The sequence below is a fragment of the Astyanax mexicanus genome, chromosome 20 (genome assembly GCF_023375975.1).
Source record: "Astyanax mexicanus isolate ESR-SI-001 chromosome 20, AstMex3_surface, whole genome shotgun sequence".
Classification (NCBI taxonomy): Eukaryota; Metazoa; Chordata; class Actinopteri; order Characiformes; family Acestrorhamphidae; genus Astyanax; species Astyanax mexicanus.
In genome coordinates this window covers 36,614,745-36,641,146 of record NC_064427.1, presented here as the reverse complement: position 1 = coordinate 36,641,146, position 26,402 = coordinate 36,614,745, and the positions used below count along the sequence as shown (strand labels likewise).

Below are 26,402 nucleotides of genomic sequence, written 5' to 3'. Positions count from 1 at the left end.
AAAAACGTTTTAAAATAAAGACATTTTTACACTAATAACAGTCTTTGCACTGTCATATGTTACTTTACAACGTGTGTAATGCTCTGCTAAGTGCAGTTCAGCCACTGACCTAGTTTTAGAGTCTCTGTAAAATGCAAAATCCACCGGAGATCCTTTGTAAATAAAGAGAGGTGGGTAGTTCAGGTCCAGAAATTAAAAATCCACCCCAACGTTTTGTTGAATGGGCTGCAGCAGAGCCACCCAGGCAGTAATAACAAAACCAAGGGTTGAATTTTACTTTTAACTAGTGTAAACAGAACTGTTCTAAAAAACACCTTCTCAAATGGTTAGAATTTGTCCATAGACAATTTCTAACCATTTGTTCCTTAGCTCTGAATTATAAAATAACACTGATGTGACATTTGCACAAACAACAAAAGAACAAACTGTCATGCTGTTTCTAGCACTGTTAGCTCTTGTATATACATATATATGTTGGACAATGGGTTGGACAATGAAACTGAAACACCTGTCATTTTAGTGTGGGAGGTTTCATGGCTAAATTGAAGCAGCCTGGTGGCCAATCTTCATTAATTGCACATTGCACCAGTAAGAGCAGAGTGTGAAGGTTCAATTAGTAGGGTAAGACCAGAGTTCTGCTCAAAATATTGCAATGCACACAACATTATGGGTGACATACCAGAGTTCAAAAGAGGACAAATTGTTGGTGCACGTCTTGCTGGCTGTTTGTGATGTATCAAGAGCCACGGTATCCAGGGTAATGTCAGCATACCACCAAGAAGGACCAACCACATCCAACAGGATTAACTGTGGATGCTGTATAAGGAAGCTGTCTGAAAGGGATGTTCGGGTGCTAACCCAGATTGTATCCAAAAAACATAAAACCACGGCTGATCAAATCACGGCAGAGTTCAACTCTCCTGTTTCCACCAGAACTGTCCGTCACCACAATAAATTATTGTGGTCTAAAACCAGGTGTTTCAGTTTTTTGTCCCAACCCTATATATATATATATATATATATATATATATATATATCCTGCCATCTTTATCCATGAATAAAGAACCTGGACTTTTACAGACTGTAGCACATTGTCTTAATCCAGGTTCTGTTTTGGATACAACAATGTTTAAGTCTGAGTCTTATATGAAGTTGCACATCCTGCAACTATTGTACATGCACACATTATTATAATGATGCTGATATATTGTGCAGTCTTGAGGCAAATTTTAGATATCAAAACTGTCTTGTCTGATCAACTGCATCTAGAATAAGAAATCATATTCATTAATTTATCTTTCTCCAAACTATTATTTCAATGTAAATGTATTATGTATTACTCAGAAGAACAGTGGGTAATAAATTATTAAGCAATAAATCAAATGAACATGATTTATGACTTACCCCAGGTGCAATCCATCAGACGAGATATGTTTGATATCTAAAGTGTGCTTATTTATTTCACGATGTGAGATGCATGGCTAATGTTGATAACAAACACTGGATTCCTTTCTTTGTAAATGCGCAAATAATTTACACATTTAATTTTATTTTTTTTACATAAATGGATTAATCACTCTTTTTTTTAGATAGCAGCATTGAAATAGTTAAAAACTAATACAGTGACATATGAATAATATTTTTATGTTATTGCATGTCTTCACTATTTTGAGGCATAGGCTTATTGCTGTTTTACACCCTGTGAGCAGTGTATTTTTACGCCTTGCGCCTGCGTCGTTTAAATATGAAAGGTGCTTACGAATATATCTTCTTTGATGGGCATGATGGTCTGGACGGTAAGGTGTGTTCAGGTAAATTTCTGGCATATTGCTATCTTGGTAACGGAAAACACAGGTTGGCCACTGATTGATCTGACATTCATTGCTATCTTGGCATCACACTAGGACACACAGCAGTGCACAAATTCAACTTATACATCAACAATAAACAGAGTAGAAAATAAAAGAACATTGCGGCTCCTGTAAATTACCTGTAAAATATGTGCTTCTTACTGTAAAGCTCCAGCTCATCCCTAATCACCTCAAATCACCATCTCAGTTTTAGGGTGTAGATCAGGGAACTGTGGAGGACAAACACTTTTTTTGTTTACTACATAATTCCATGCATGTCCCTTATATGTTTTCATGATTTTAATATTAATCTACAATATAGAAATTCAATTAAATTTAAAAAATGACAAATGTTTGACTTCTACTGTGTAAATATGTATATATGTGTCTGTGGGTTCTGACAGGGACAATATCAACCTTTTTAAAAAATGCCTGCTTTGCTTCCATATTGTCTGTCTTTGGTTTCAGTGGACTGTGTCGCTGTATTCCAGCCTGTGCGCCTACAGCAGAGAGACACTGATTGACTGGCTGGCGGTTCTTGACCTTCGGTCAGACAGCAGGTGGATTGGGAGGAAGAGGGTGGGCTGGTAAATGAAGCTCTGTGAGCAGGGTCAGTGCAGAGATTAGGAGGATCAAGCTGCAATAGATGGGATTTAAAGAGTGCATTTAAGTAGCTTCAGTGTTGTGGCCACCAACTCTTACTAACTCTTACTGCCCTCAACTACTCAACTAGCAATTAGTTTGGAACAAACTTTTATTTGAGTTCTTTAAATGTATAAGTACAACATAAGGGTTTTAGTGGTGTGTTTTATTTACAGGTATAGTTCTTAAATGGGACAGAAACTTGTGACCCTGTCTTAATCTTAATTAAGGGATTATATTAGTATTAGTCTCCCGTTCTTTCTCTGTGTTTGGAGGTGTGCTTTCTTTTAGATTCAGGCCAAATAGAACCAAACTTCTCATTCAACACTACAGCAGTGCAGCTATATATTACATGATTCTGACAATGAAAGTCTTTCGATATGCTCAGGTAAGGAGGATATAGATTTATAACTGATCTGAACTTCTAGATCAGAGCAGATTTATTTTGTTTTATTATTTAGCTTTGCCCTTGTAAATAAAAGTGTATTAAGTATAATTTTTAAAAGTGGAAAGTACATACTTTTTCAAATTAAAATATATACTTAAATACATACAAAATGTACTATTTTGGAACAACTTATGGCAAATAAGTATATTTCAGTTAGTAAGTAATTAAGCTATATTAAAAAAAACATAAAAACATTAAATTGTACAATTGTACATTTAAGTACGTGATTTTAAAACATAATTTTTAATACACTTGAAGTATATTGTAAATGTACTGGTTTGTGCATTGACTAAAGTGTATTTAAGGCAGTATTTAATACCACTATATATATTTTCTATCAACACAACATATAATTTAAAGCATGTAGCTTAAAAATGCAGAGAAAGTACATTCAATGTGTATTTTCATTAAGTATATTAAATTGAAAATGTACTTTTTACAGTATTCTTTACCTAAAGTGAACATACTTTTAATTGTTTTAGCTGTGATCCTTTATCAGTAAGAGCTTTCTTTGTCTTGATTAATGTGGGCCTGAAAACTAATAATGATATTAAGTATAAAGTGATGCTTTTCTCACGTAAAGCAAAATTCAGATAATAGGGGAAGGCAGAGAGCAGACAGGGCTCCTGTTCTGCAGTGCTGCTTTTCCGTATGCTTGAAACGGTCGTGAATCAGATAGTAGTCCAAGGAGGCTTTTCACTAATCTCAGCATGTACTGCCAGCTTAAGGATTTTTTTTTTTACTTTTCAGTATTTTGATTAATTCCGGGATTGGGTTTAGACCTCCGTAATGCTGTTTGCCTGGCCTCTAATCTGCTAACCTCATAACTCTTAATCAAAAAGAATTTTGTTGTTCTATATTTTAATCTTGAATGAACCAGGCCGTGGATTAAGCCGCCGTCCTGTCCTTCCTTTCTCCCGTCAGCTGACTTCACCTGAACGACAGCTTTAGAACAATCTGTCAGAACGCTGAGAGGATTCAGATTCTGAGAACTGTGTGACAACCTCCTGCCCCTGCTTCTGCCCCTGCCCCACCCCCACCTCACTACAGGCATGCCACCTGCGCTTGGATCTTGAAGACTTGAGGAGGTTTGCTGAATTTACCTCACAATTCGCTTCAAACAGCATGAATATTCTGCCTGATATACCTTTTGTGTTACTCTGATACAAGCTCTGGTTTCTTTTTTATGAACCATAATTCAACATTTAAGCTACCTTGGCTCTGGATCTCTCTCTCTCTCTCTCTCTCTCTCTCTCTCTCTCTCTCTCTCTCTATATATATATATATATATATATATATATATATATATATATATATATAAATTGTGCTTTTGTACGGTGTGTGTTTATTGAAAATGTGTTTTGATATGTTTTTCACAAAAAATGAGCCAATGCCAATGAGTTTGAGTTTGAAAAAATATATTTTTAGTATCATTTGATGAAAATTGAAAACGGGTCCCACAGACCCGAACAACACACAAGGGTTAATACACTTGAAGTATATTGTAAATGTACTACCGTATTTTTCGGACTATAAGGCGCACTTAAAAACTTTTAATTTTCACAAAAATTGACAGTGCGTCTTATAATACGGTGCGCCTTTTGTATGGATTTTACTCGTCAGGTTGTAAGGAGCAGTAAACACACACTCCGTGCAGCGTTATAGAGAGTTTCAGTGCTATACAGAGTCCAGAGCCGTGCAGCTCCGAGGCTGAGCAGCAATAGCATTAGCTAGATGCTAACCGCTAAGCTAGCTAGCTTATTCACTGAGATCAGTATTATCTAAATTTTACTCGTCAGGTTGTAAGGAGCAGTAAACACACACTCCGTGCAGCGTTATACAGAGTTTCAGTGCTATACAGAGTCCAGAGCCGTGCAGCTCCGAGGCTGGAGCAGCAAATAGCATTAGCTAGCTTATTCACTGTTCAGAGATCAGTATTATCTAAATTTTACCCGTCAGGTGTAAGGAGCAGTAAACACACACTCCGTGCAGAGCCGTGCCGCTCCGAGGCTGGAGCAGCAAATAGCATTAGCTAGCTTATTCACTGTTCAGAGATCAGTATTATCTAAATTTTACCCGTCAGATGTAAGGAGCAGTAAACACACACTCCGTGCAGAGCAGCAATAGCATTAGCTAGATGCTAACCGCTTAGCTAGCTAGCTTTTTCACTGTTCAGAGATCAGTATTTTCTAAATTTAGCACTTTTAATACTGCTGGAGCAGTATTATTAGAGTTAGATGCTAATCGCTAAGCGTTCACCGTTCAGAGGTGAGTTATCGGCCTGTAAGTCTGTGCTGCTTTGCCTGGCTAGCATTAGCTAGATGCTAAGCGCTAACTCTCTCAGAGGTGAGTTTTATCAGCCTGTAATCTGCTTGTTTACCGTGTTAAAACAAGCTACGGGGGACGAATCGCTAGCTAATATCTCACTGTCTTACCAGAACACGCAGGATTACTCAGTGTAACGCTGTCGTTTAAGTTTGGGTTAACTTTACTAGTTTAGGTGACTAGCTAGCGTGCTAGCGGATAGCTATGCTAACGCTGGTGCAGCAAGCCTTAGTGGACATCTGGAAATCTAAGCTTACTGTAAATAAACTGAAGCACGTTACTCACCCAAATAAACAGTTTTCAGGAGAGGAATCTGTGTAGATTAATATCCAGCACTCGTTTGACTTTGAAAGAGCTAGATTTATATATACTGAGACGCTCCACCGGCAAGCGACCACCCCCGGTGGGGGAAGGGAAACATGGCGCCACCCCTGTTCACTTTGATATAGGCACCCTTTCTAGTGTCACTTAACGCGCCTTATAATGCGATGCGCCCTATGTATGGAAAAATAGCAGAAAATAGGCGTTCTTTGATAGTGCGTCTTATAATACGGTGCGCCTTATAGTCCGAAAAATACGGTACTTTGCGTATTGATGCACATATTGTGTGCACCTTAATGCTACTGAAAAGGAAAATACATTAAATACACTAAAGTGCATTATAAGCAGTATTAAATACCACTATATATATTTTCTATCAATACAACGTATAATTTAAAGCATATAGCAGGAGGTTGTCACAGTTCTCACAAGCTCTGGTTTCTTTTTTATCAACCCTACTTCAACATTACAGCTACCTTGCCTCTGAATCTCTCTCTCTCTATCTATCTCTCTATCTCTCTCTCTCTCTCTCTCTCTCTCTCTCTATATATATATATATATATATATATATATATATATATAATCTGCTGTTTACATGAAAATGCAGGGAGAAGCGAGGGAGGATTAAAAGCTGCACGGATACGGCTTCTCTCAGAGCTTCTCTCAAATCGGTTAAGAAGCTGACATGATATTTATGTTTTTCGTGTTGGAACTCTTTTAGTTATTAAGCTCAATTTAATGAGACAAACTAAGGGAGTCTTCTTCATCTGCAACACAAATATATACACACACACACACGTGTGTCAGTTCAAAGAAAGATCTAAAACAGTGTTCTTCATTTATTTTTGTGATATTATTAGCATTCTCTCTTTAAAGCAGTCTGTTATTCGCTGTGAAGCTTTAACAGTAATTTATATATAGTTTTTTATGTTTGCAGTTTACATGCACTAAACAAATTTTGGTAGATCAATTTTTCTACATTATATTATTTTTATGTTGCACTATTTATTTTGTTATATTATTATTATTTTATAGAAAATATCAGAGTCTTGATTACTGCTGTACACAAAATAGACAAAGGTTTAACATTTACTTTGTTGCAGTAGTATATTTGTTAAATTAATACAATATTACTCAATGTTTTTGCCAAGAATATCATCGCAACAATACCCTGTCATGTCCCATGATTATGCTGCGGCACATGAAAGCTAAAGAACACTGCGCTGGCCTGTAGGATATGTGTGTGATGGGCCTCCTGCATTAATTGTGGATATGATTTCGGATTTAAAGAAGAAAACAAGTATGTAATGTACTTGGGGTGTAGTGAAAATCTGAAATACATAGCTTTTCGATGCTCCCAACAGGGGCATAGCATTGCCCATGCAAAAAAATCACTATTTTTACACCGTTAATATCTCAAGGTACTGTTTGTATAAAAAGTGTTGTTTCATAAACTACCTGTGCACTTTCAAAGTTCTCAGTGTCTCATTTTAAATGTCAGGGCCCTCAGAATACCCATTTCTTTGCATGGGTAACGCTATGCCCCTATCTTTAGCATTGTACGCCTGTTCTGAGCATTGGCTAAAAGTGCTGTATTTTAAAAATGCAGGGGGGCAAACAAAGGTGGGCTATTTGAAAAAAGTTTGTATTTATTATTATGTTTCAATACACCCCAAGTCCATTTCACACTGTAGTTCTCCTTTAATTCAGAGTTGCTTGTCTAAACATATAAAATATTCTATTCTGAATCCATCAGTCACAATAAATTACCATCCTCTGCACTGTCCACTGTGGGTGGTAATGCCTTGCATGATTGAGGAATGTTAAATGTTTGCTCAAAACATTGGAAATGGAATTTACCATCCATCTGCCACTTACTATCAGGCCTCACACTATCAGGCCTATCAGTGTTCAGCGTCACTTACAAGATAACACGTCACAACTTATACAGGTGCAGGCGTTCCCAAGCAGTCCCACTTACCAAGGTAACACTTTATGATAAATTTACATACTGCTCTCCCATGGCACTTTTCGGCATGGTTAGTGTGAATACAGCTGTCGTTTCATTAAAATTGAAGAATTAAATAAAGAAATATCCCTGGATCAAGGGGCTGGCACCCTGTCCTGGGGTAATGATTCGTACAATGAATGTATAAAGCAAAATCTAAATCTAAATAATATGGAATTACTAGAATTGTTTACTGGAATTACTGGAATTGGAATTGTTTACTGTCTGGATGAAATTTTAATCAAAGGATCATAATTTAAGCTCCCACTAAAGATTCACTCACTGGCTACATTTCCTAAATATTTAGGGGTGAGTCACCTTTATATTTGGACGCCTTATTATCCACATTGTTTATGTATATATGTATTTATGTGTGTATGTATATACAGCTCTGAAAAAATAAGAGAACACTTAAAAATTTAAGAGTTTCTTTGATTTTACCAGAAAACCAAGAAAACCTCTGACATATAATCAAGAGGAAGATGGATGATCACAAGCCATCAAACCAAACTGAACTGCTTGAATTTTTGCACCAGGAGTAAAGCAGCATAAAGTTATCCAAAAGCAGTGTGTAAGACTGGTGGAGGAGAACATGATGCCAAGATGCATGAAAACTGTGTTTAAAAACCAGGGTTATTCCACCAAACATTGATTTCTGAAAAACATTTGATTTTGATTTCTTAAAACTTTATGAATATGAACTTCTGAAAGGTCTGAAAGCTCTGCACCCTTTTGTCATTTTAGTCATTTATCATTTTCTGCCAATAAATGCTCTAAATGGCAATACATTTATTTGGAGATATGTTGACTGTAGTTTATAGAATAAAACAAACAACAAATGTTAATTTTACTCAAACATGTACCTATAAATAGCAAATTCAGAGAAACTGATTCAGAATCGGAAGTGTTTTTTTTCCCCAGAGCTATATATATTCTTACCACTACAAAAGCTGTTGGGGTTAGGGAAAAGAGCAGCTAAAAAAGTACTAGACACTATGATTGGTCAAGTACTGCCACCTGCTGGTGGAACAGAGTTAATTCAAACAACATATCAAGCAGTCTGTGTTGATATTTCTTTTAATGTGAAAATATTCCTATGCATGTTTTATGATTCTTTGCATGTATTAGAATAATCAAAGATATTTAAATGAATGCAGTATTTAATGAGGAATACATTCATGCCTACTTTGAATTTGCAGTATTAATCAAACCACTTAATCATTGTGCCTCTCTGGCTTGTAAGACAAATGAACTAATTTGGGCCCAAGCTTGAAAATACCATTGCATTAAGATGAGAGAATGATCAAACCATTAAGCAGATAATCATTGTATACAAGATCAGGGTTTGCTTACAAAATAATAAAACATTTTCTGCTGTAATGGCCAGTCTGTGATTATACAATTTGGTTTTACATACACATATGTGTTTATTATTTGGCTGGATTAACAGCAGTTATAGTTGAGATTTAAGGCCCTTTCACACCAAGTCTGATTTATACAGATAAAAAAAAAACACATCAAGTTCTGAAAACTATTATATTAATCTTGTCTTTCACACCAAGGGCTGTATTTAAGTATCGACCATGCACCTCACAGCTTAATTTAGGTCATATCTGTGTGTGTTTGGTATTGTGAGAGAGCAAGTAATCCCTGTGCAGCTCAGAACACACAAAAGGCATGGACTAATTCTCTTAATTAATCTTGGGTGTGTTTTGGGCATAACGTGAACTAAACCAATCAACGTATAACTGGCCATTCCCTTTAAGAGACAGTTGTGCTCTGACTTTGGTGGATTGCTATTCAAAAAACCCAACTTCTGCGCTTCTCTGACATGCATGTTCAAGCGATGAAGGTGCGCAAACAGGTCATTTACAGTAACAGCACTATTATTTTATTTTGTATTCTATTTATTGTTGATGTAAAAGTTGGGTCTGTGCACTGCTGCATAATTTTAGGAGAAAAAAAAACATAGTGTGTGCTCATTTTTTTTTACATTGTATGGATGAATTAAAATTAATCTGACCAATCAGATCTCTTTTAGAGTGTTTGTCTATGTGCATCTTAGTCTGATCATGTTCACAAAGAACCATGAACTACAACTCCCCATAATGAGTAGAGGGGGAAAAAAAAAAAAAATCTACTTGAAAAAAAAAAAAAATACTTGATGTGAAAGGGCCTTTAACCAGAACATACAGATAGACCAAACATTTTATGTACATTAACACTGTACATTATAAATTAACCCCCAGATCATGTACAGCAGGGGTGTCCAAACTACGGCCCGCGGGCCATTTGCGGCCCATTTCCTTTTTTGGAGCGGCCCGCGAGGTATTTTAGAAATATAATGAAAGTTTTATAATGTGAGATTCAAAGATTGAACGCTAGGTGTCAGAAACGGGCCTAAAAGCGGAGAGAGTGCGCAGTTTAAGAGCAGAAAATCGGGCCAAAGAGTCTAAAAGCGGAGAGAGTGTGCATTTTTAGTGCAGAAAAACGGGGCAAAAGAGTCTAAAAGCGGAGAGAGTGCACATTTCTAGCGCAGAAAAACGGGCCAAAGAGTCTAAAAGCGGAAAGAGTGCACATTTCTAGTGGTATATTTCATTATTTGTTTTATTACAGAGTCTGTGGCCCGTGACTTCAAATATATTTCTCCTTCTGGCCCCCAACAAAAAAAGTTTGGACACCCCTGGTGTACAGCCAACTCCATTTTCTTCAAATGCCTCAAACTGTTACTTACCATGGGGCTCACATGGGTACAACAAGTGTTGTTACTGGGACCCAATGCAGTGTGCAGTGAACAGTGAACATCCCAATGTTCAGCCCATTATGGTCCCAAAACTGACCCTGGTGGGCATCCATATGTGGAGCCAAAAGGAAACCCATGGACAAAGCTTTATGGTTCTCAGTTAGGCTACCTATACAGACCCTACATGGGCTTGTCATTTGGATTGCCTCTTAGTACATACAGACATACTATAGAGCCTCTATAAAAGTGTATATAATAGTTTCTTCTTCTGAAGGTATCTGCAAGATTCGAATGGTGATACAAGATATCAAAAACTGTGTACAAATCGCGAAGAGATCAGCAAGAACATACAGTAATTATAATTTAAATAATCCCGCATTAAAGAAGAACTCTGGTGTGAAATTGACTAGGGGTGGAGTGAAACATGATAAAGAGTACAACTTTTTTTAGTTGAATAGCTTACCTCCATTCTCCCACAGCATTACGAAATACAGAGCTTTTAGCTGATGCCATGTACAGAAATCACTATTTTTACACCACTAACAAGCTCAAAGTAGCTCCACACTTCATTGGTAGAATTTTGCCATCTTGAAAATAAGTCACAATAATGTGACCGACGAGCACAAACCAAACTACATCTAACATGGTCCCTTAAACACTTGCATTAGTTTTGGACTGGAAATATTTTTAGTAAACTACCTGTGCACTTTCAAAGTTCTTGTTTTAAATGTCAGGGCCCTCAGAATTCTACTAATGAATCATTGTAAAGCTGTTGGGAGCATCGACTGAAAGTTTTATTTTGTTTTTATGTATTTTGGAATGCTGGGGGCAAAGGGAATGAATGAATGAAGTTCAACTTATATAGCGCCTTTCTAGAAACCCAAGGACGCTTTTTACAATTTACACATTTTTACACACAAGCACATTACATCCACACACCGGTGAGAAGCGGCAACCAATAGCGCACAGCGTACTCTCAACCGGAAACGACCGTCCACCTGGAGGACTGCATCGGGCACTACAGCATTTACCCAGAACAGAGTGCCAATCCATATCTGGGCACAGTCATGCATACATTTACACACACACAAACTTACATACATACCACACACTAACAAACACCAGATCAATTTAGAGTATTCAATTTTTTTTTTTTTTTTGGGCTATTTGGTTAAATGGGCTATTTAACCATAGTTTGTACTCGTTATCATGTTTCGCTACACTCCAGGTCCATTTCACACAGGATTTTACCTTTAAGACTAGGAACAAAAATGATCCTTCGTTTCAGTGAATAGTTCATATAACAGAAGTAATCAAATGTATACATATATATATATAAATCAAGTATATACAACCATTAAACATTAAAGTTGACAAAACATATATGATAACCAATCACTGATTGCACAGTTATAAGTAAAGGTTTTCGTCTTACAGTAAACAAAATAAAGTATATTTTATGTGGTCTCTATTTCAAATACAGTTCATGATTTACAGATCATAGAAAACAGGAAGCACCTTTTATTGGTCGGTTTCAAGTTTGCTGATGTGGTCTGAGCAGATTTGTGGGATGGAAGTCATTGCACTCTCGTCTGCGTGAGGAGAGTCAGCAGGATGGGGGTCAGGCAGTGCTGCCAGGAGCCCTGAGGGGCTCTGCGTATTGGCTTTGGCCCCGCCAGCAAGGGCCTCCAGAGCAGAGCTTGTCGAAGGCCTGGGCTCACAGCTAACATTATCGTCAGAGTCCAGGCCTGGTGCCAGTGTCTGGAGTTCAGACACAGGGCAGTGGTAGAAGCACGCTTTGGACACATGGGTCGTGAACGGGCAGTCTGCCAGCGGCGGGTACTTGGCAAACACCTGTACCTGCTCTGGCCGGAGGTCAGCCTCAGCGCACAACCTTTCGTACAGGCCGGAGTAACTCTGCCACGTCTTCAGCTTCAGCTGGTCCAGCTTCTTCTTCTCGGCTGTCAGCTTCTCCTTCTCGCATCGCTGCAGAAAATACCACACACAGTGCTACCGTGTGAGTGACAGCATCTTTTCAGCATCATCAGACAACTGAATTCCCATGTGAAAGAGAACACCAAAGCCACTTTCAGACATGCATGATAACCCAGAACTTCCTGAATGTTGCCTGGAGGAGCTCTATGTATGAATGCTAAATGGGCTAAATGTCTAGATCAGCTGTTTCAGACATTACCTGAACTTTATCCTGCCAGCACCCTAGTACAAAGTCTGGGTAATGTCAGAGTGATCCACTGTGTAAACAGAGTCGGTAAAACTAGATTTTATTCTATTTCCACTGACTATATGGATCACTGTTTCAGATACAATCTGATGAAAATTCTTGTATTTTTTAATATCTCAGGGGTACCATATCTTATTGTATGTTTTGTCATATCGCCAAGAGTATCGCTATCGCAAAAATACCATGAAATATCATATTATTATTTTAGGGCCATATCGCCCACCCCTAGACAGATGTAGTTATTTTTTGGACAAAGTCCAAAACAGTCCAGTAAAAATGGGCATAAACTATAACTAATCTATATACATACTGTCACAGTCACTCAAAAATCTTCTATGTCCAAAAATGCAATTTTACAGGAGAAAAGCCCAACTTCAGTATTCTAATTGTAGTGCAATTGCGTTGATTTTATTCCTAATCAGTTTTGACCATTTCTATTAAGTAATTTCTATGTAAAAAATGGTGATCCAAAGTTTTTTGTGTCACAGTGACAGTGCATATATATGCATAATGGTGTATTTTGCCTAAGTTTCATTGTTGTGTTCTAGGAAGTCTGCTTGAAAATTTCTTGAGTGGCACAGCTGTCTAAGTGTTATCCTTATCATATAACTTGGCTTCACTTTCTCATGGTTGGTAGGATGGACCTCCCTCTCCCTATCACTTATAGAAAATTTACCTAATCAGTAACGTAGTCGTAACATAACAGAATTTGACTGTTAACGTTTTTCTCATGGAAAAAGCGAAAAAGCACCACATTCTGGCTACCCACCAGTCTTTCGATCTCACACTCCAGGTTGTAAATGCAGTCTAGTTTCCTCTTCCGGCAGCGCCGAGCGGCGATACGGTTCTTGCTGCGCCTCCGTACATCATGCACAAACTCAAGCTGCTCACGTGATAGAGAGTACGTCTTCAGCATCTGCTGGAAGTCATTGCGACTCAAAGCTGCGATGCGCTCCACAGAGAATGGCAGCTGCATCTGTAGAACAGAACAGATCCTGTTAGTCCATTTAGTACTGTTTATGAATTTGATTTAACACTTATGCACCATTGGTCAGTTTCCCGGAGAGGGATTATGCCTAGATCTACACAAACTTTTCCTTTCAGTGTGCATGATGTTCCAGAAGTGTTGCATGTACCAATTTTAGAATTCTTTTATTTCAACACTTTATCATTAAAAATTGTACAATACCCCATTTATTTAGTACCGGAACTGTAAGAATGAACACAATTTAAAATAAGAGTGACCAACAAAGCTAAGTTACGTAAACAAAACTGTAACTCCACACAGATTTCTCTTTATTTTGGTGAGTAAAGCGCTTCCGTTTATTTCCACTAAAGCTGGAGCTTTAGCATTAGCAGGCAACCGCTAACGGTTAGTGGCTAATGCCACCAGACAGCACTAGCCTGAGTGTTCCAGTAAAATCAAGGCGATATTAGCCTGCGGTTCGTTCTACATAGCTTGTTTTAACACAGTAAACACGCAGACTACAGTCTGATATACTCGCCTCTGAACAGCAAAAGAGCTAGCGCTGTGGTTAGCGGCAAATGCTAATATTGCTTCAGCAGTGCTAGCCAGGGTTAGCAGCAAGCTACAGGCTGATAATACTCACTTCTGAACGGCTAAAGAGCTAGTGCTTTGCGCAGTTAGCCGCTAATGCTAATACTGCTGGAGAAATAAACTGAAACTCTAGTATAACGATGTACTTTAGCGGAGTGGCTTTATTGCTCCTTATAAACTGACTGATACAATTCATACACAAGACGCAGCAGATTAGAAGACGCACTGACGATTTTTGGGTAAAATAAAGTTTGTAAGCGCGTCTCATAGTGCAAAAAATATGGTAACTATCAAATAAATTACATAAACGTATAAAATAAACTTGAAATAAAGAACAAACATCATCACATTGTTAATCTTTTTTGTTTGTTTTTTCTTTTATTTATAATAAAAATCTAAGAATTTTTAGTTCCATGTGCGAGCTTCTATTCTTTCATAAATTTCTTCAGTATCAGGTATTGAGATATTTAGGCAGGTTTATTAATAATTTTGGTATCGTGACACCACTACTGTGTAGTTCAAGGCTGCACTTAACTCCTGTTTGGGGAAACTGCCCCATTTGTGCTGTATACTGACAGTACATACAATTATTTTACCTGAAGCTAGGGAGAGGCAGAAGAAAAGAGCTCAGGATGATATTATTAGTTTAGTAATTACTGTTTAGGGTCATAATAATAGTCCAGCAGCAGTAGCTAATAAGATGTTTCTCCAGCAGATACTTCGCATAAGGCATGAGGCATGTCCCACTTCATAAACAATTTGGGTTTCTGGCTTCAGTTCACTGAGGGATTATACAACTCGTAAACCATCAACACACTGAAAAGAGACAGACTGTACAGGACTTATCCTGCCTAAACTGGCGTTCCACTGCCAGAGCCGTGTGTTTGTTTACACCGACAGTTGGTTAATACTGAAACTGGTTTATAATTATAGTTTGGGTCTGAGTCGGCCTGATGTGAGGTAATTACTGTGGACTTTTGCCTTTGCCATAGTGCTGTTTAAGGATCAACCAAGTGTACATGTGTACACTGCCAAGACATTTATTGCCCTCAACAAGCTGCCAAACTCCACCTCTTCCAATGAACAAAGTTACTCTAACGTTGGCGCTGGGGTTTATGAGAGTCGGAACAAACACAAGAAGAAAAAAAAAATTATATATATATATATATATATTAGATTTTCTTACTGTCTACTATTGATTACAGTGGATATCACATTTTTATTTATATTTGTTTGATTATATAATGAGCCCCAAATTAAATTTTCCACTACAGTTTAAGTACTCAATTAAAATGTTACTTGGGCAATACATAACTTTTACAGCAGCAGTTTAACACAGAATTCCTTAAAAGTACAGCCTTTTTTTTTTACCTTGAGCTCATTTAAAATAGGTCATATGTACAAGAAAGCTTTGGTTGCACATCCAGTTTTTCCAGTTTCCAGTAAAGCAGATACGTTGCATTGAACAGGTAACAGTGCTTGATTTGAATGTTTCACTTTCAGCCTTGACATTATTTAAAAGATCCAATTGTTCTACTTACTTTTAAATATTAAAATAACATTGGGGAAAAATGATGTTATTCTCAACGCATGATTTGATTTGATATTTTAAATACAATATAAGAAAAATAAGAAAAGTGGTGACGGTATCCAGTTAAAGCATAGTCTACTAATACAACCAGTGCTATATGGAAGAAAGGTAATGGAGTATGACATGACTGTGACTGAATAGGTAGCTAACTGATTGGTGCAAATGTTGGTTTTCAAACAGTGTAATTACATTATGTTTTATGATTATCAGAATATTTATTATCTGTGATGCTTATAGTCATACTTCTGAACTGCAGTGTCATTGTTTTAATGCAATGTTGCAGCAATAAACACTATCAGTGTTATTAACCACGTGAGTCTATTTGAGATTGCATAACCTTCCGTGATTTAAAGAAAATATAAAATGACTTAAAAAATACTATTTGCATAATTATAACTTACTGTCATAAGTTTGCATTACATGCTAGTAAGAATACACTGACATACAAATATATGTAAGCAAATTTCTAATAATACCCAGATCTGGCAATAACTATATATTTTTGGGCAATATATTATTCCAGAAATAATTAAGATACACATTATTATAGTTAAGATGTGTTAAGATCATATTTTAAATATTGTTTTTATATTTGTTTTTTTAGTGGCAGCATTTCTTTGGCTAGTTATGAGTGAGTTATGATGCATCATTTTGTGCTGTCACGTTTATACAGTACGTACACTGATGGAAAAGCAATATTTAAGAATAATGCTAGTGTGTAATGGACTTGAGGTGTAGTGAAACATGATAATGATGAACTTTTGTCGTTCACTCCCACCTTTCTGAAATACAGTGGTTTTAGTGCTAGAGATAGGGGCAAGGTGTTACCCATGCATAGAAATCACTATTTCTACACTACTTTTGGCACTGAGGATGTTTAAGGTGCACAAGTAGTTTATTAAAAAACACTGTCTACTTTCAATGTTTTCACTGCTTTGTTTTAATTGTCAGGGCCTTCAGAAATCTACCAATGAAGTTTGGAGCAACTTTGAGCTTGATAATGGTGTAAAAATGAGAGAACATGTGCAAAGCTATGCCCCTATAACTGGCGATGTAAAGCCTGTTGGGAGCATCGGCTAAAAGCTCTGCATTTTAAAATGCTAGGGGAGAAAAGAAGAGGTGGGCTATTTGAAAGTTCATACTCATTGTCCTTTTTAACTACACTCCAAGTCCGTTTTACACTGGATTTCTCCTTTAATGACAGTAGAAATGATTTATTGTACATTACATTAGTTAATAATGTTATTATATACCACTATCTATAGGCCTTGAATATATATTTTTTTCTTCCTACTTGTTAGCAACATTAGTTCAAAATAAAGAAGTATACTTTAAATAACAGACATGTCCTGGCTTTTATTTTTTTCTGTCAAGCAATTCTTTTAAGATGTCATCTGAATGAATCAGTGCTCACCTGACTTGCACGTTCGCTGGTGTAGGACTCGCTGTCCCCCTCCGTATCAAAGCTATCCGAGTCCTCTCCAGAATTCATAGAAGAGACGTAGGGGCTCCCGGTTGAGTGGGAAGCCCTCTCGCTGCCTCGTACCTGAGCTTCCACTGCACCAAGGTCCCTGAGGAAGGGGCAGTCCCTTGGCATCTGCCCCAGCTCCAGCTCTAGCTGCCTCCAGCAGGGTAGCTCTGAGGGTTTTCTAGCTGCACCTGGGGCAGACGCCAATGACATGGGGCTGCACATATCGGGCCAGGAGGTGAGTTGGTTTGCCACCTCTATCTCCACACTGCTTCTTTGGTCTGCTCTGAGGTCAGCTCTCGGGATTGAACAGTCAGATCCACCGCAACAGTCTGACATTATGGTCTCTTTATCCATCGGTCTGCCAGCAGGTCTTTCTCCTGCTTCCCCTACAGATTGGGCAGTCGACGAGCAGATGGCCTCTGTTGCCTCTTTGCAGGTTTGAACTGATGCCTCATCTGAAAAAAGACTCATGGGTGCCTCAGTTGGTGACTGCTGAGCAAGTGGACAGTAAAAGGGCATCACAGTATCATCCTCCTCAGTGTATTTTGGAGAAACTTTGCTAGGAACTATATCCTCGCAGTCTCTAGAGCTGGTGAAAGGCATGCAGCTTAGGGGGCAGGCACTGTTGGTGATGTTAGCCCCTGGGCCCATGCAGGGCAGGTTCTTCCCACAAGCCAGTTGAAACTTGCGGTATTTGGGACACCGGCGGGAATAGTCCTGCGGCGACTCCGCTTCCATCTCTGGCTCTGCCTCAGAGCGTGCTTCCGAGTGACGTTCAGCATTTTCACCAAGCTTGGAGGGGCTGGACAGCTCCTTTTTCTTTGATGCGGTTTGCGAAGGCAACGATGACGAGTCTTCAGAATCAACAGGGCCATTGTCCTTAATGGCTGATTCAACTTTTGATCTCCAGCATTTGGTCTTACAGCACTGCTTTCTGGGGACTTTGGAAGAATTTTTGCTGCTTTCAAAGAACTTGGGCAGGAGGAAATCAAAGCAGGCGTTGTCCAGGTTCTTAAAGCCCAGAACTGTTGCACAGTTTCGGATCTCCAGCACATTTTCTTTGGTAAAGAGCAGTTTGGAGGTGTATGCAAATTGCAGCAATGGCTCAAATCCTTCTACGGTTACCTTGGAAAAAATACAGGTTTAATTGAGTAATACAATTAGTACACTTCTATATTTCTGTTCTTACAACCAGAACATATCATAACTCCCAAGTTTATTCAGTCTACGTCAGTTCATTGTTTTTTTTGTTTTTTTATGGAAACAACATATTTATATAAATTCATCATTTAGCCTACTGCAGATTAGCTCCATCCTTTCATGCTTAAGTTGTAGAGAGGATTTCACTTGGATTTTTTTTTTTATCATAGCTATTGCAGGTCAGCTAATCAGAGATTGTTGGCATATAAATGTGTATTTGTAAAGCATAAAAAGAGAAAGTCAGAAAAACTAGAATACAAGAATAACATCCAAATATGGGAACTGCACCAGTTCTCAATTCATCTGACCACCTTTCAAAAACTTCTACAGAAGAACATATTAGTGTGTGTTTTTTTTTAACCCTTGATGTATTAATTCTGCATTAATTCTCACCTCATCCGGAAGATTGATGACCAGACCCTGGGCTGTGTGGCTGGACATGCGAGCACTGAAGTAGTCGCTACAGGAAGCAAGAACGGAGCGATGGGCCCTGAAGCTCCTATTCTCCACCACTACCGTCACATCGCACAGGAGGTCCTTTTGCCTCTGCTCGTCCAGACAGCGCAGGACATGCGAACTGTGCACCGACGACTGGAACGTAAACACTGAGGTCCTGCGGCTCTCCAGCGACATGGTGAACTACATCTGTGTCAGAGCGAAAAAGAAAATTCAGCACACGAGGGGAAAAAAAGAGAGTTTTTTTGAAAAGTGTTCTGAACTATGACCTCATTCAAGTGGCATTTAAAATGCGAACGTTGGTAGAGGTTTATGGTGGATGATTATCCCGACTGACCTGCTGGATTTACAACACAGCACAAATGCAAGGGAAGGACTTTGACACACATGAAGAGAATCATGACTCATAAAAATCAGGCAAAGGAGAAAAGTGCATTTGAGCACTTACTGCTAGAGACTGAGAAACTGAACAAAATGAAACATTTCGCCAATGCATACATTAAATAGCCTAAGTGTATGTTTGTCTTGCTTTTCAAAGAAAATAACTATTAAAATGTATTTTATATATTTAGTGAACATTTTTAACATCCACTACCAAAAAACAATATGATTTAAAATTAATTATTAGCGGTATAACAAAACTTTGTAGTACAATGCATCGCAATTGAAGAAAATCGCTGATGTGCATCGTGGGAACATACAATTCCAATGTTTTGTTTCTGAAAGGTTATGTAGTTGCATTACTTAAACACCAGATGTCACAATCTTGCTAGTGCAGGCCAAATAACCCAAATACCCCTCGTTGCAGAACCACAAGTCCAGGGGTGGGTCTTGTTCTGATTCAACTCTGAGATAGGGTTAAGATTTGGTTCTGATTAGTCCAATGAAAACACGACGTAAGAAGAGTTGGATCAGATCCAGCCCCACCCTCTGGACGTGTGGTTCTGCATGCGATGACCATCTAAAAGAACCAGTGGGCGTAAGCAAAGGGCAGAGGATATTTCAGACATTTTCCTAAAGCAACTCACACCAGTGTTTTTTTTCTGCTATTTGGGGGAGGGGGGTGCTGCACAGGTTTCGGCTCTCCAGGCTTTGATTCTCATGGGCTGAAAGACGACAGATCCTCCACCCAGCCCTCACAAGCCAAGGGAATGACAGGTTTTCAAACAAATAGTGAAGTGTAGCGTAAGATGTCTGAATTTTAAATGCAGCTAGAGTAAAGTAAAAAGTCACAAAAAAAACCAAAATACTTTAGTAAATATACACAAAAACCTATAGCATACCAGTCAAGTCTCCCATTTGTGCCAGGAAACTACTGTATTTACCCCTCTTTGTCCTCCCGTATTAATATTTTCCCATAAATTTCACTTATTATATTATAATTTAAATTGATTATTGTTCCAAATATTGTGAGAATATTGAATTAAAATCGCGAATCTAATCAAATCATGAGCAAAGTGCTATAAATTAGACATTGCTTTGTATAAATGATTCAGAAATTGCATTTCTGCACAATTCAGTTTGTTAAATATAAGCATATCATTGAGTATCAGTATTCCATTAATGCCTGCAGAAAATGCTGATACGGAAATCATGGAAAGAAAAAAGATCGACCTTGATCCTGTAAGAAATCTTTTCTGAAATCTAATTGTTAAAGAAACCAGGTTGTGTTGCATATTTATCTAAAAATAGCAGCTTGAAAAACAATGTGATGCATCACTAACTTGCAATCAGAACAATGGCATCGCTGTCATTCCTACTCCGGGCTCAGAGTGCTGGCAATTGCCCATTATTTTAACTTTGATCAAGAAGACATAGACAGTCTCATAGACAGTGAAAAGTATGCAGCTGTGTTAATTGAGACATATTTGTGTGAAATCTCTTGATATTACTCTAATATTACTTTGCATCTCACAGCTTGTCCTGAAATGTCCCTTTACACATGGGTGGTTTAAAGTGTGAATTACACTTCCCAACTCTTCTGGAGGATCAGTACTAATTTTCTTGGTACTATTTTTTCTTCATTGCACAGTTCTGGAAAAAGGTTTCCCACCAACCCACCAAAGTAACAAAGTGCAGTAGCAGCATTCCATGCACAGAGTACTAATGATAGAGATGCCATTCTTCCTATTAAAAGTGTACCATCTAGCTCTTATTTTAAGCTAAAATGTCTCCATAACATTGTTGTAATTAGATAATTGGTTAGCTTAATTTTATTTCATTCATTGACAAAAAAAATCTCATTCCATTAAATACCGACTATAGGCTAATTTTATTTGCAATATATTACATAGACAAAACAGTTATTGAAATGTAAGTTTTTTTCCAGTCTCGTTTAGTCCTGAATCAAACCATATTGTACATTGAAAAAGTTGATTGGATCAGATTTCCTTCATAAACAGGAGCAATGGTTTCTGAGAACTGCCCTGCTGGTGAGATATTCAGTCACTTGGCAGCACTACAATGTGATTACTGAGAAGACTTGTTTCTGTAGCTGAACTGACATCTTTCTCAGATTGCATGGTGAGCATATGCACATCACCTAGCCACTGAGTTTAGAATTTAAAAAATGATAATGACCCAGTACTGAGAGGGCAGTTTCACAGGGTTGAGGTAGCAGACCTAGGGCTGGGCAATATATATCAGAAATATCAATATATGCAATATGAATACTTTACATACAGGACATAAAATAAATGACCGTATCACACTGTCTGTGCGAAATTTAATGCCTAAGAAGACTGTGCGTCTGGGTCTGTCACAATAATTATTTTTTTACTGGACGATATACTGTGTTAAAATTAACTGATTATTAGTATTTAAAGACCATTTACTTTATTTTTCACAATGTAAGGTGCACCGGATTATAAGGCGCACCATCAATTAACGTCTATTTTCTGGTCTATTTTTTACACATAAAGTGCACTGGATTACAATGGCTAGCGGTTGACAGAGCTACACTGAGGTACCCTGTGGTTCCAGTAAGCCAGGGTGATATTAGCTAGTGGTTTCATCCCACGTAGTTTACTGTAACACGGTAAACATGCAGGCTACAGCCCAATATACTATAGAGTGGTTAGCGGCTAATGCTAGTACTACTCCGGTCCCGGTGCTGGAGAACTAAACTGAAACTTTTGTATAATGCTTGTACTTCAGTAGAGTGGCTTTACTGCTGCTTAAAACCTGACTGGTAAAATGCATATATTAGATGCACCTGATTAAAAGGCGCACTGATGATTTTTGAGCAAATTATTGGATTTTAAATGCACCTTATAGTGTGTAACATACAGTAATTTAAATGATGTAAAAATATAACAGCACAACAATGGTTACACCATTTAAAATAGCAATTAACTTATATTTATTAAGAATATTCACTGAATGAAAAGAGTTGTGTCTAAATTTTAGTCATATGGCTCAGTCCTAGTACAGAGCAAATTTTTCAATATTAGTATGAACAAAGAAAACATCTTTAAATCTCTTTTTATAGTTAGTTCAACAACCATTTTAGTTGAAAGAGACTAGACTAAAGCACTGTATGATACACCCTGCTTATAAATTTAGTCCAAACTTAACCCTCTATGGCATAGTGTTTTGGTTATCACACCTTTACATACTTTGTTTATTTACTAACTTGTCTTTAATATAATGTTACATGGCATATCTACTGTACATCCCATAAATAAATGTGATAAAAATGTGCAAGAATATGTAAACACAAATGTTGGGCTGTTTATTTTCTTACTATATTCACTCCAGGACCTTGAAATGCTTCTATTTGAGCCACTTTTTAGTTGCCCTGGCTGTGTGTTTTGGGTCATTGTCATGCTGGAAGACCCAGCCACGACACACCATCAGTGGTTAGAAATCTTGCAGGTTGGTAGGTAACCAAACACTTATTCCATGCAATAAAAAGCTAATTAATTAATTAATTAATTAATTAATTAAAAATCATCCAATGTTTTTAGGTTATGTGTCTCACATTTCAAGTGATGCCACCAAAAAAAGACATGTATTTTCTCTACTGTATATCCACAGCGACTCCTAAACTTTCTTCCAAAAATATAATTATTTCCATAGAGGGTTAAATAAAGGTTTAACTCCAAGCCCTTTTTTTTTTTTTTTTTTTTTTTAGCAATTTCCGCCTGAAATTACATACCCAAATATTAAGGCTTTTTACTCTAATATTATATAATCCAGAGGGGGTTAATGAAGCAGCATTACTCAAAAGCATTATCAAAATGACTTGTAAACACTTCAGATTATTTAAGTTAATCAGTAATGGTCAAAATGTGGTAAAAACAATAAAAAAACACATTGCAATGCTTTTTATAATTTTTATAATGCATGCTTTTTATAATTTCTTACTGTTCTTTATCTGTGCTTACAGAACAGCAACCTGGTTTAAAAACAGACTAAACTAGTTAAGACTAGTCCCTGAAGATAGATATGAAGACCTGGGAGACAAACACCTGAACGCCCTAGTGATTATTATTATTACACCAGCAGAGAAGCAGAAACCAACTACTCCAACTACGGCAGCAGCAGCAGCACGCGCTCTTTATCTAGCCCTGGGTTTGTTTTAGGGTTTATTATCAGTTCAGTTCGAGGTTAAATAAATGGCTGAAGTGCTGAAGTGGACGTGTGTTCTTCTTACCCGTGAGAACTCCTTATCTCGAGCGCGTGAAGAGAGCTCAGCCCAGCCAGGTCATCGCGGCGGTGCGTGAGTAAGTGAAGGAGCGAGCGAGCGAGCGCGCGCGCATGTGTGTGTGTGTGGCGCAAGAGCGCGCGCTGCTGACTCACGGGCTTTTGCTGATAAAGGATGAGCAAGCACTTTTCCCGTCCTGCCTTTCCCCCAGTTCCAGCCTGCGGATCATTTTCCAAGGAACTTCTACCAACAACCCGCGCGTTAAAGCAGCAGAGGAGGCGCGTGGGAGGAGCAGCTGCTGCTTCCCCTCGGTTAAAAACACCAATTCACCTTAGCTAGTTCACTTCCCCAAACCAAACCGAGCGGATTAACAACAAAAACACCGTCAAAATATCCGCCCTGAGCACCAACACTGCCTACTTAATCCGACCTTACGCTGTCCAAACACTACACGACTTTAAAAAGACTCTGAATACTTTTAACAGACTTAAGTCTGACACCGTCTCACTTTTAAATACTAGTCACAGGCTAGATTCTTCCGGAGATCATTTCCCATCATGCTTCTGGTGGAGTTTACATACAATACATATTAAGTTACAAATAATGTGTATATCAATTCTGTGATTTATCACACTGCCTATAAGCTTCTTTACCCCCCCCCCCTTTTTTTTTACTACAACCTTGTATAGGAAAGAATCACTATTTCACAGTTTCACTGCAATATTTGTGTATGCAATAAAAAATAAAGAACATCATTCTTGCAAATGCATGTGTATTTAATAAACTTGTCTGTATCAAAATAACACAACTGACAAATAACTTTAAATATAATGATTTTAAAGAGCTACCTATGTTTAAAATACAGTACATATTAAAGTAAGAACCATATACGGCACATTAACTGCAAAATGTGTTCTTTTTCAAAACGTTTGTAAACAGTCACATAAAATATTCTGGCATTGCAGGTTCCCGTAGCTCTCCTATTGGTTGTTGACATTGTTCACATCACTATTTTAAAGATTTACGATACTATTAAACATGGTCGATTTTATCTGAATGGCTAGACTAGAAAAAGACTGACTAAAACTTATATTCTTACCACACTTTCTATTTTTTTTCCTATTTTCTTCCCAATTTACACAGTCACTTACCCAACCCACTGATAAGGACTTTCCCCATCACAAGTAATGCCCCAACACCAGGAAGGTGAAGACTAGCACATGCCTCCTCCGATACATGTGAAGTCAGCCACCGCCTCTCTATAAACAGCTGCTGATGCAGTATTGCCGAGCAGCATCACAGCGCGCTCGGAGGAAAGCGCAGTGATTCGGTTTTGATACATCAGTTCACAGATGCAGCCTTGTGCTGAGCGACATCACCCTTTGGAGTTATGTGGGGAGAGAGCGCCATCTACCCACCCAGAGAGAGAGAGCAAGACCAATTGTGCTCTCTCAGGGCTCTGGCAGCTGATGGCAAGCTACATGAACGGGATTCAAACTGCCGATCTCATAGTGGAAGTGCTTAGCCCGCTGCCCTAAATTCATTATATTTAATGCAAACATTTTTTGTACTACTTTGTACTACTGTCTTATTGTACAGTGTTATTTTTGATACAAACAAGTTTTTGCAAGAATGATGCTCTTTATTGCATTGCTTTTATCTAAAACAAAGGCAAATGTATAACAGTGAAACTGTGATTCTTTGCTATACGATGTTTAAGCTAAAATAGAAAAGGGAAAAGAAGCTTACAGGCAGAGTTGAACACAAGATGTATCCTATTAAATAAAAGATCAAGAACTAACAGTGTTTCAGAAGTACAAATAAACTGTTGATGGGGACAAATGTTGTGAGTCTCTGATAAATCACAGTGTTGATATAACTATACACATTATTTGTAACCTAAATATGTAATATATATTGTATGTAAACTCTACAAGAAGCATGATGGGAAATAATCTCAGAAGAAATCTAGTTGCAGTCTTGCTATAAATGATGCCCAGTCTTTGTAAAATCTTATTTTGTGAGTAAAAAGTCTGTGACTAGTCTTTAGATGTGAGAGGGTGTCAGACTTCAGTCTGTTAAAAGTCTTTTTCGAGTCTTTTTATAGTCGTGTAGTGTATAAAGAGCATTACCTGTATGTAGGAAAGCAGGGGAGTGTCAAATATATAGAGAAAAAGTGTACACTCGAGCTATTTAAGTAGTTAGCTAAATTAACAATAGCTCTCTTATTGGGACACGACGCCTCAACTTACACTAATAACTAGCCAAACTAACTTACATTATTCCACAATTATTATAGTTAACCTAACGCTAGCCCTTAGATAGATAGCTAATAACCCTCACATTATTCCCTTTAAACGCGTTTTGACCGTGTTTACAGCCTTCACACAGCAGTGTCACACTATACTATCATTAACTACTATTACCTAATCCTCCACAAAACTTCGATAGCCAGCATATGTTAGGCAGCGTTCATTTATTCCCTCATATCGTTCACTTCTTGTTTTGTTTTTTAGGTTACTTATTTTTAGTTCTGCCCCTCAACTAACAATCACACACAAACATTCATACTCACCTACCATATCCCTCCACGAAAAAACTCCAAAATATCCGCTCTTTTTCGCTCCTAACAGCCACGCGTACCCTTTAACCAGCCGTATCTGAACAAGGAGGCGCTTGTGTTTCCATCATGTGACCCCGAGCCAAAACTGTTGTGGTCCCGCCCACTCAAAGCACGCTCACGGCTCCGATTGGTCCACAGGCGTGTCAAACACCGAGTGACGAGCTTTCCGGTTTGTTACATTTGTATGTTTGAACCGAGAAGGAAGGAACTGAAAAAAAAAATGTTTTTATATAATCTGATTTATTTCGTGATATACAGCTCTGGGAAAAATATAAG

The 26,402-nt window shown here is 37.9% G+C and overlaps 1 protein-coding gene across 3 annotated transcripts; it reads right to left on the bottom strand.

Annotated features, from left to right (window-relative positions):
- Positions 1 to 8,653: 8,653 nt before the first annotated feature.
- bach1b (BTB and CNC homology 1, basic leucine zipper transcription factor 1 b) lies at positions 8,654 to 26,175 on the bottom strand. Of its 3 annotated transcripts, none has more exons than XM_007247257.4 (5): positions 26,079 to 26,175; positions 18,793 to 19,044; positions 17,143 to 18,324; positions 13,349 to 13,555; positions 8,654 to 12,323 (listed from the first exon to the last, which is right to left on the bottom strand). In XM_007247257.4, exons 2-5 carry the CDS (start codon positions 19,030 to 19,032, stop codon positions 11,859 to 11,861), a joined length of 2,094 nt encoding a protein of 697 aa, XP_007247319.3. In that variant the 5' UTR covers positions 19,033 to 19,044; positions 26,079 to 26,175; the 3' UTR covers positions 8,654 to 11,858. The 3 variants fall into 3 exon arrangements, with proteins under 3 accessions (XP_007247319.3, XP_015460827.3, XP_007247318.3); XM_015605341.3 differs by having other exon boundaries at positions 26,083 to 26,175; XM_007247256.4 differs by lacking the exon at positions 26,079 to 26,175 and adding an exon at positions 23,513 to 23,984.
- Between the last annotated feature and the right edge of the window lie 227 nt (positions 26,176 to 26,402).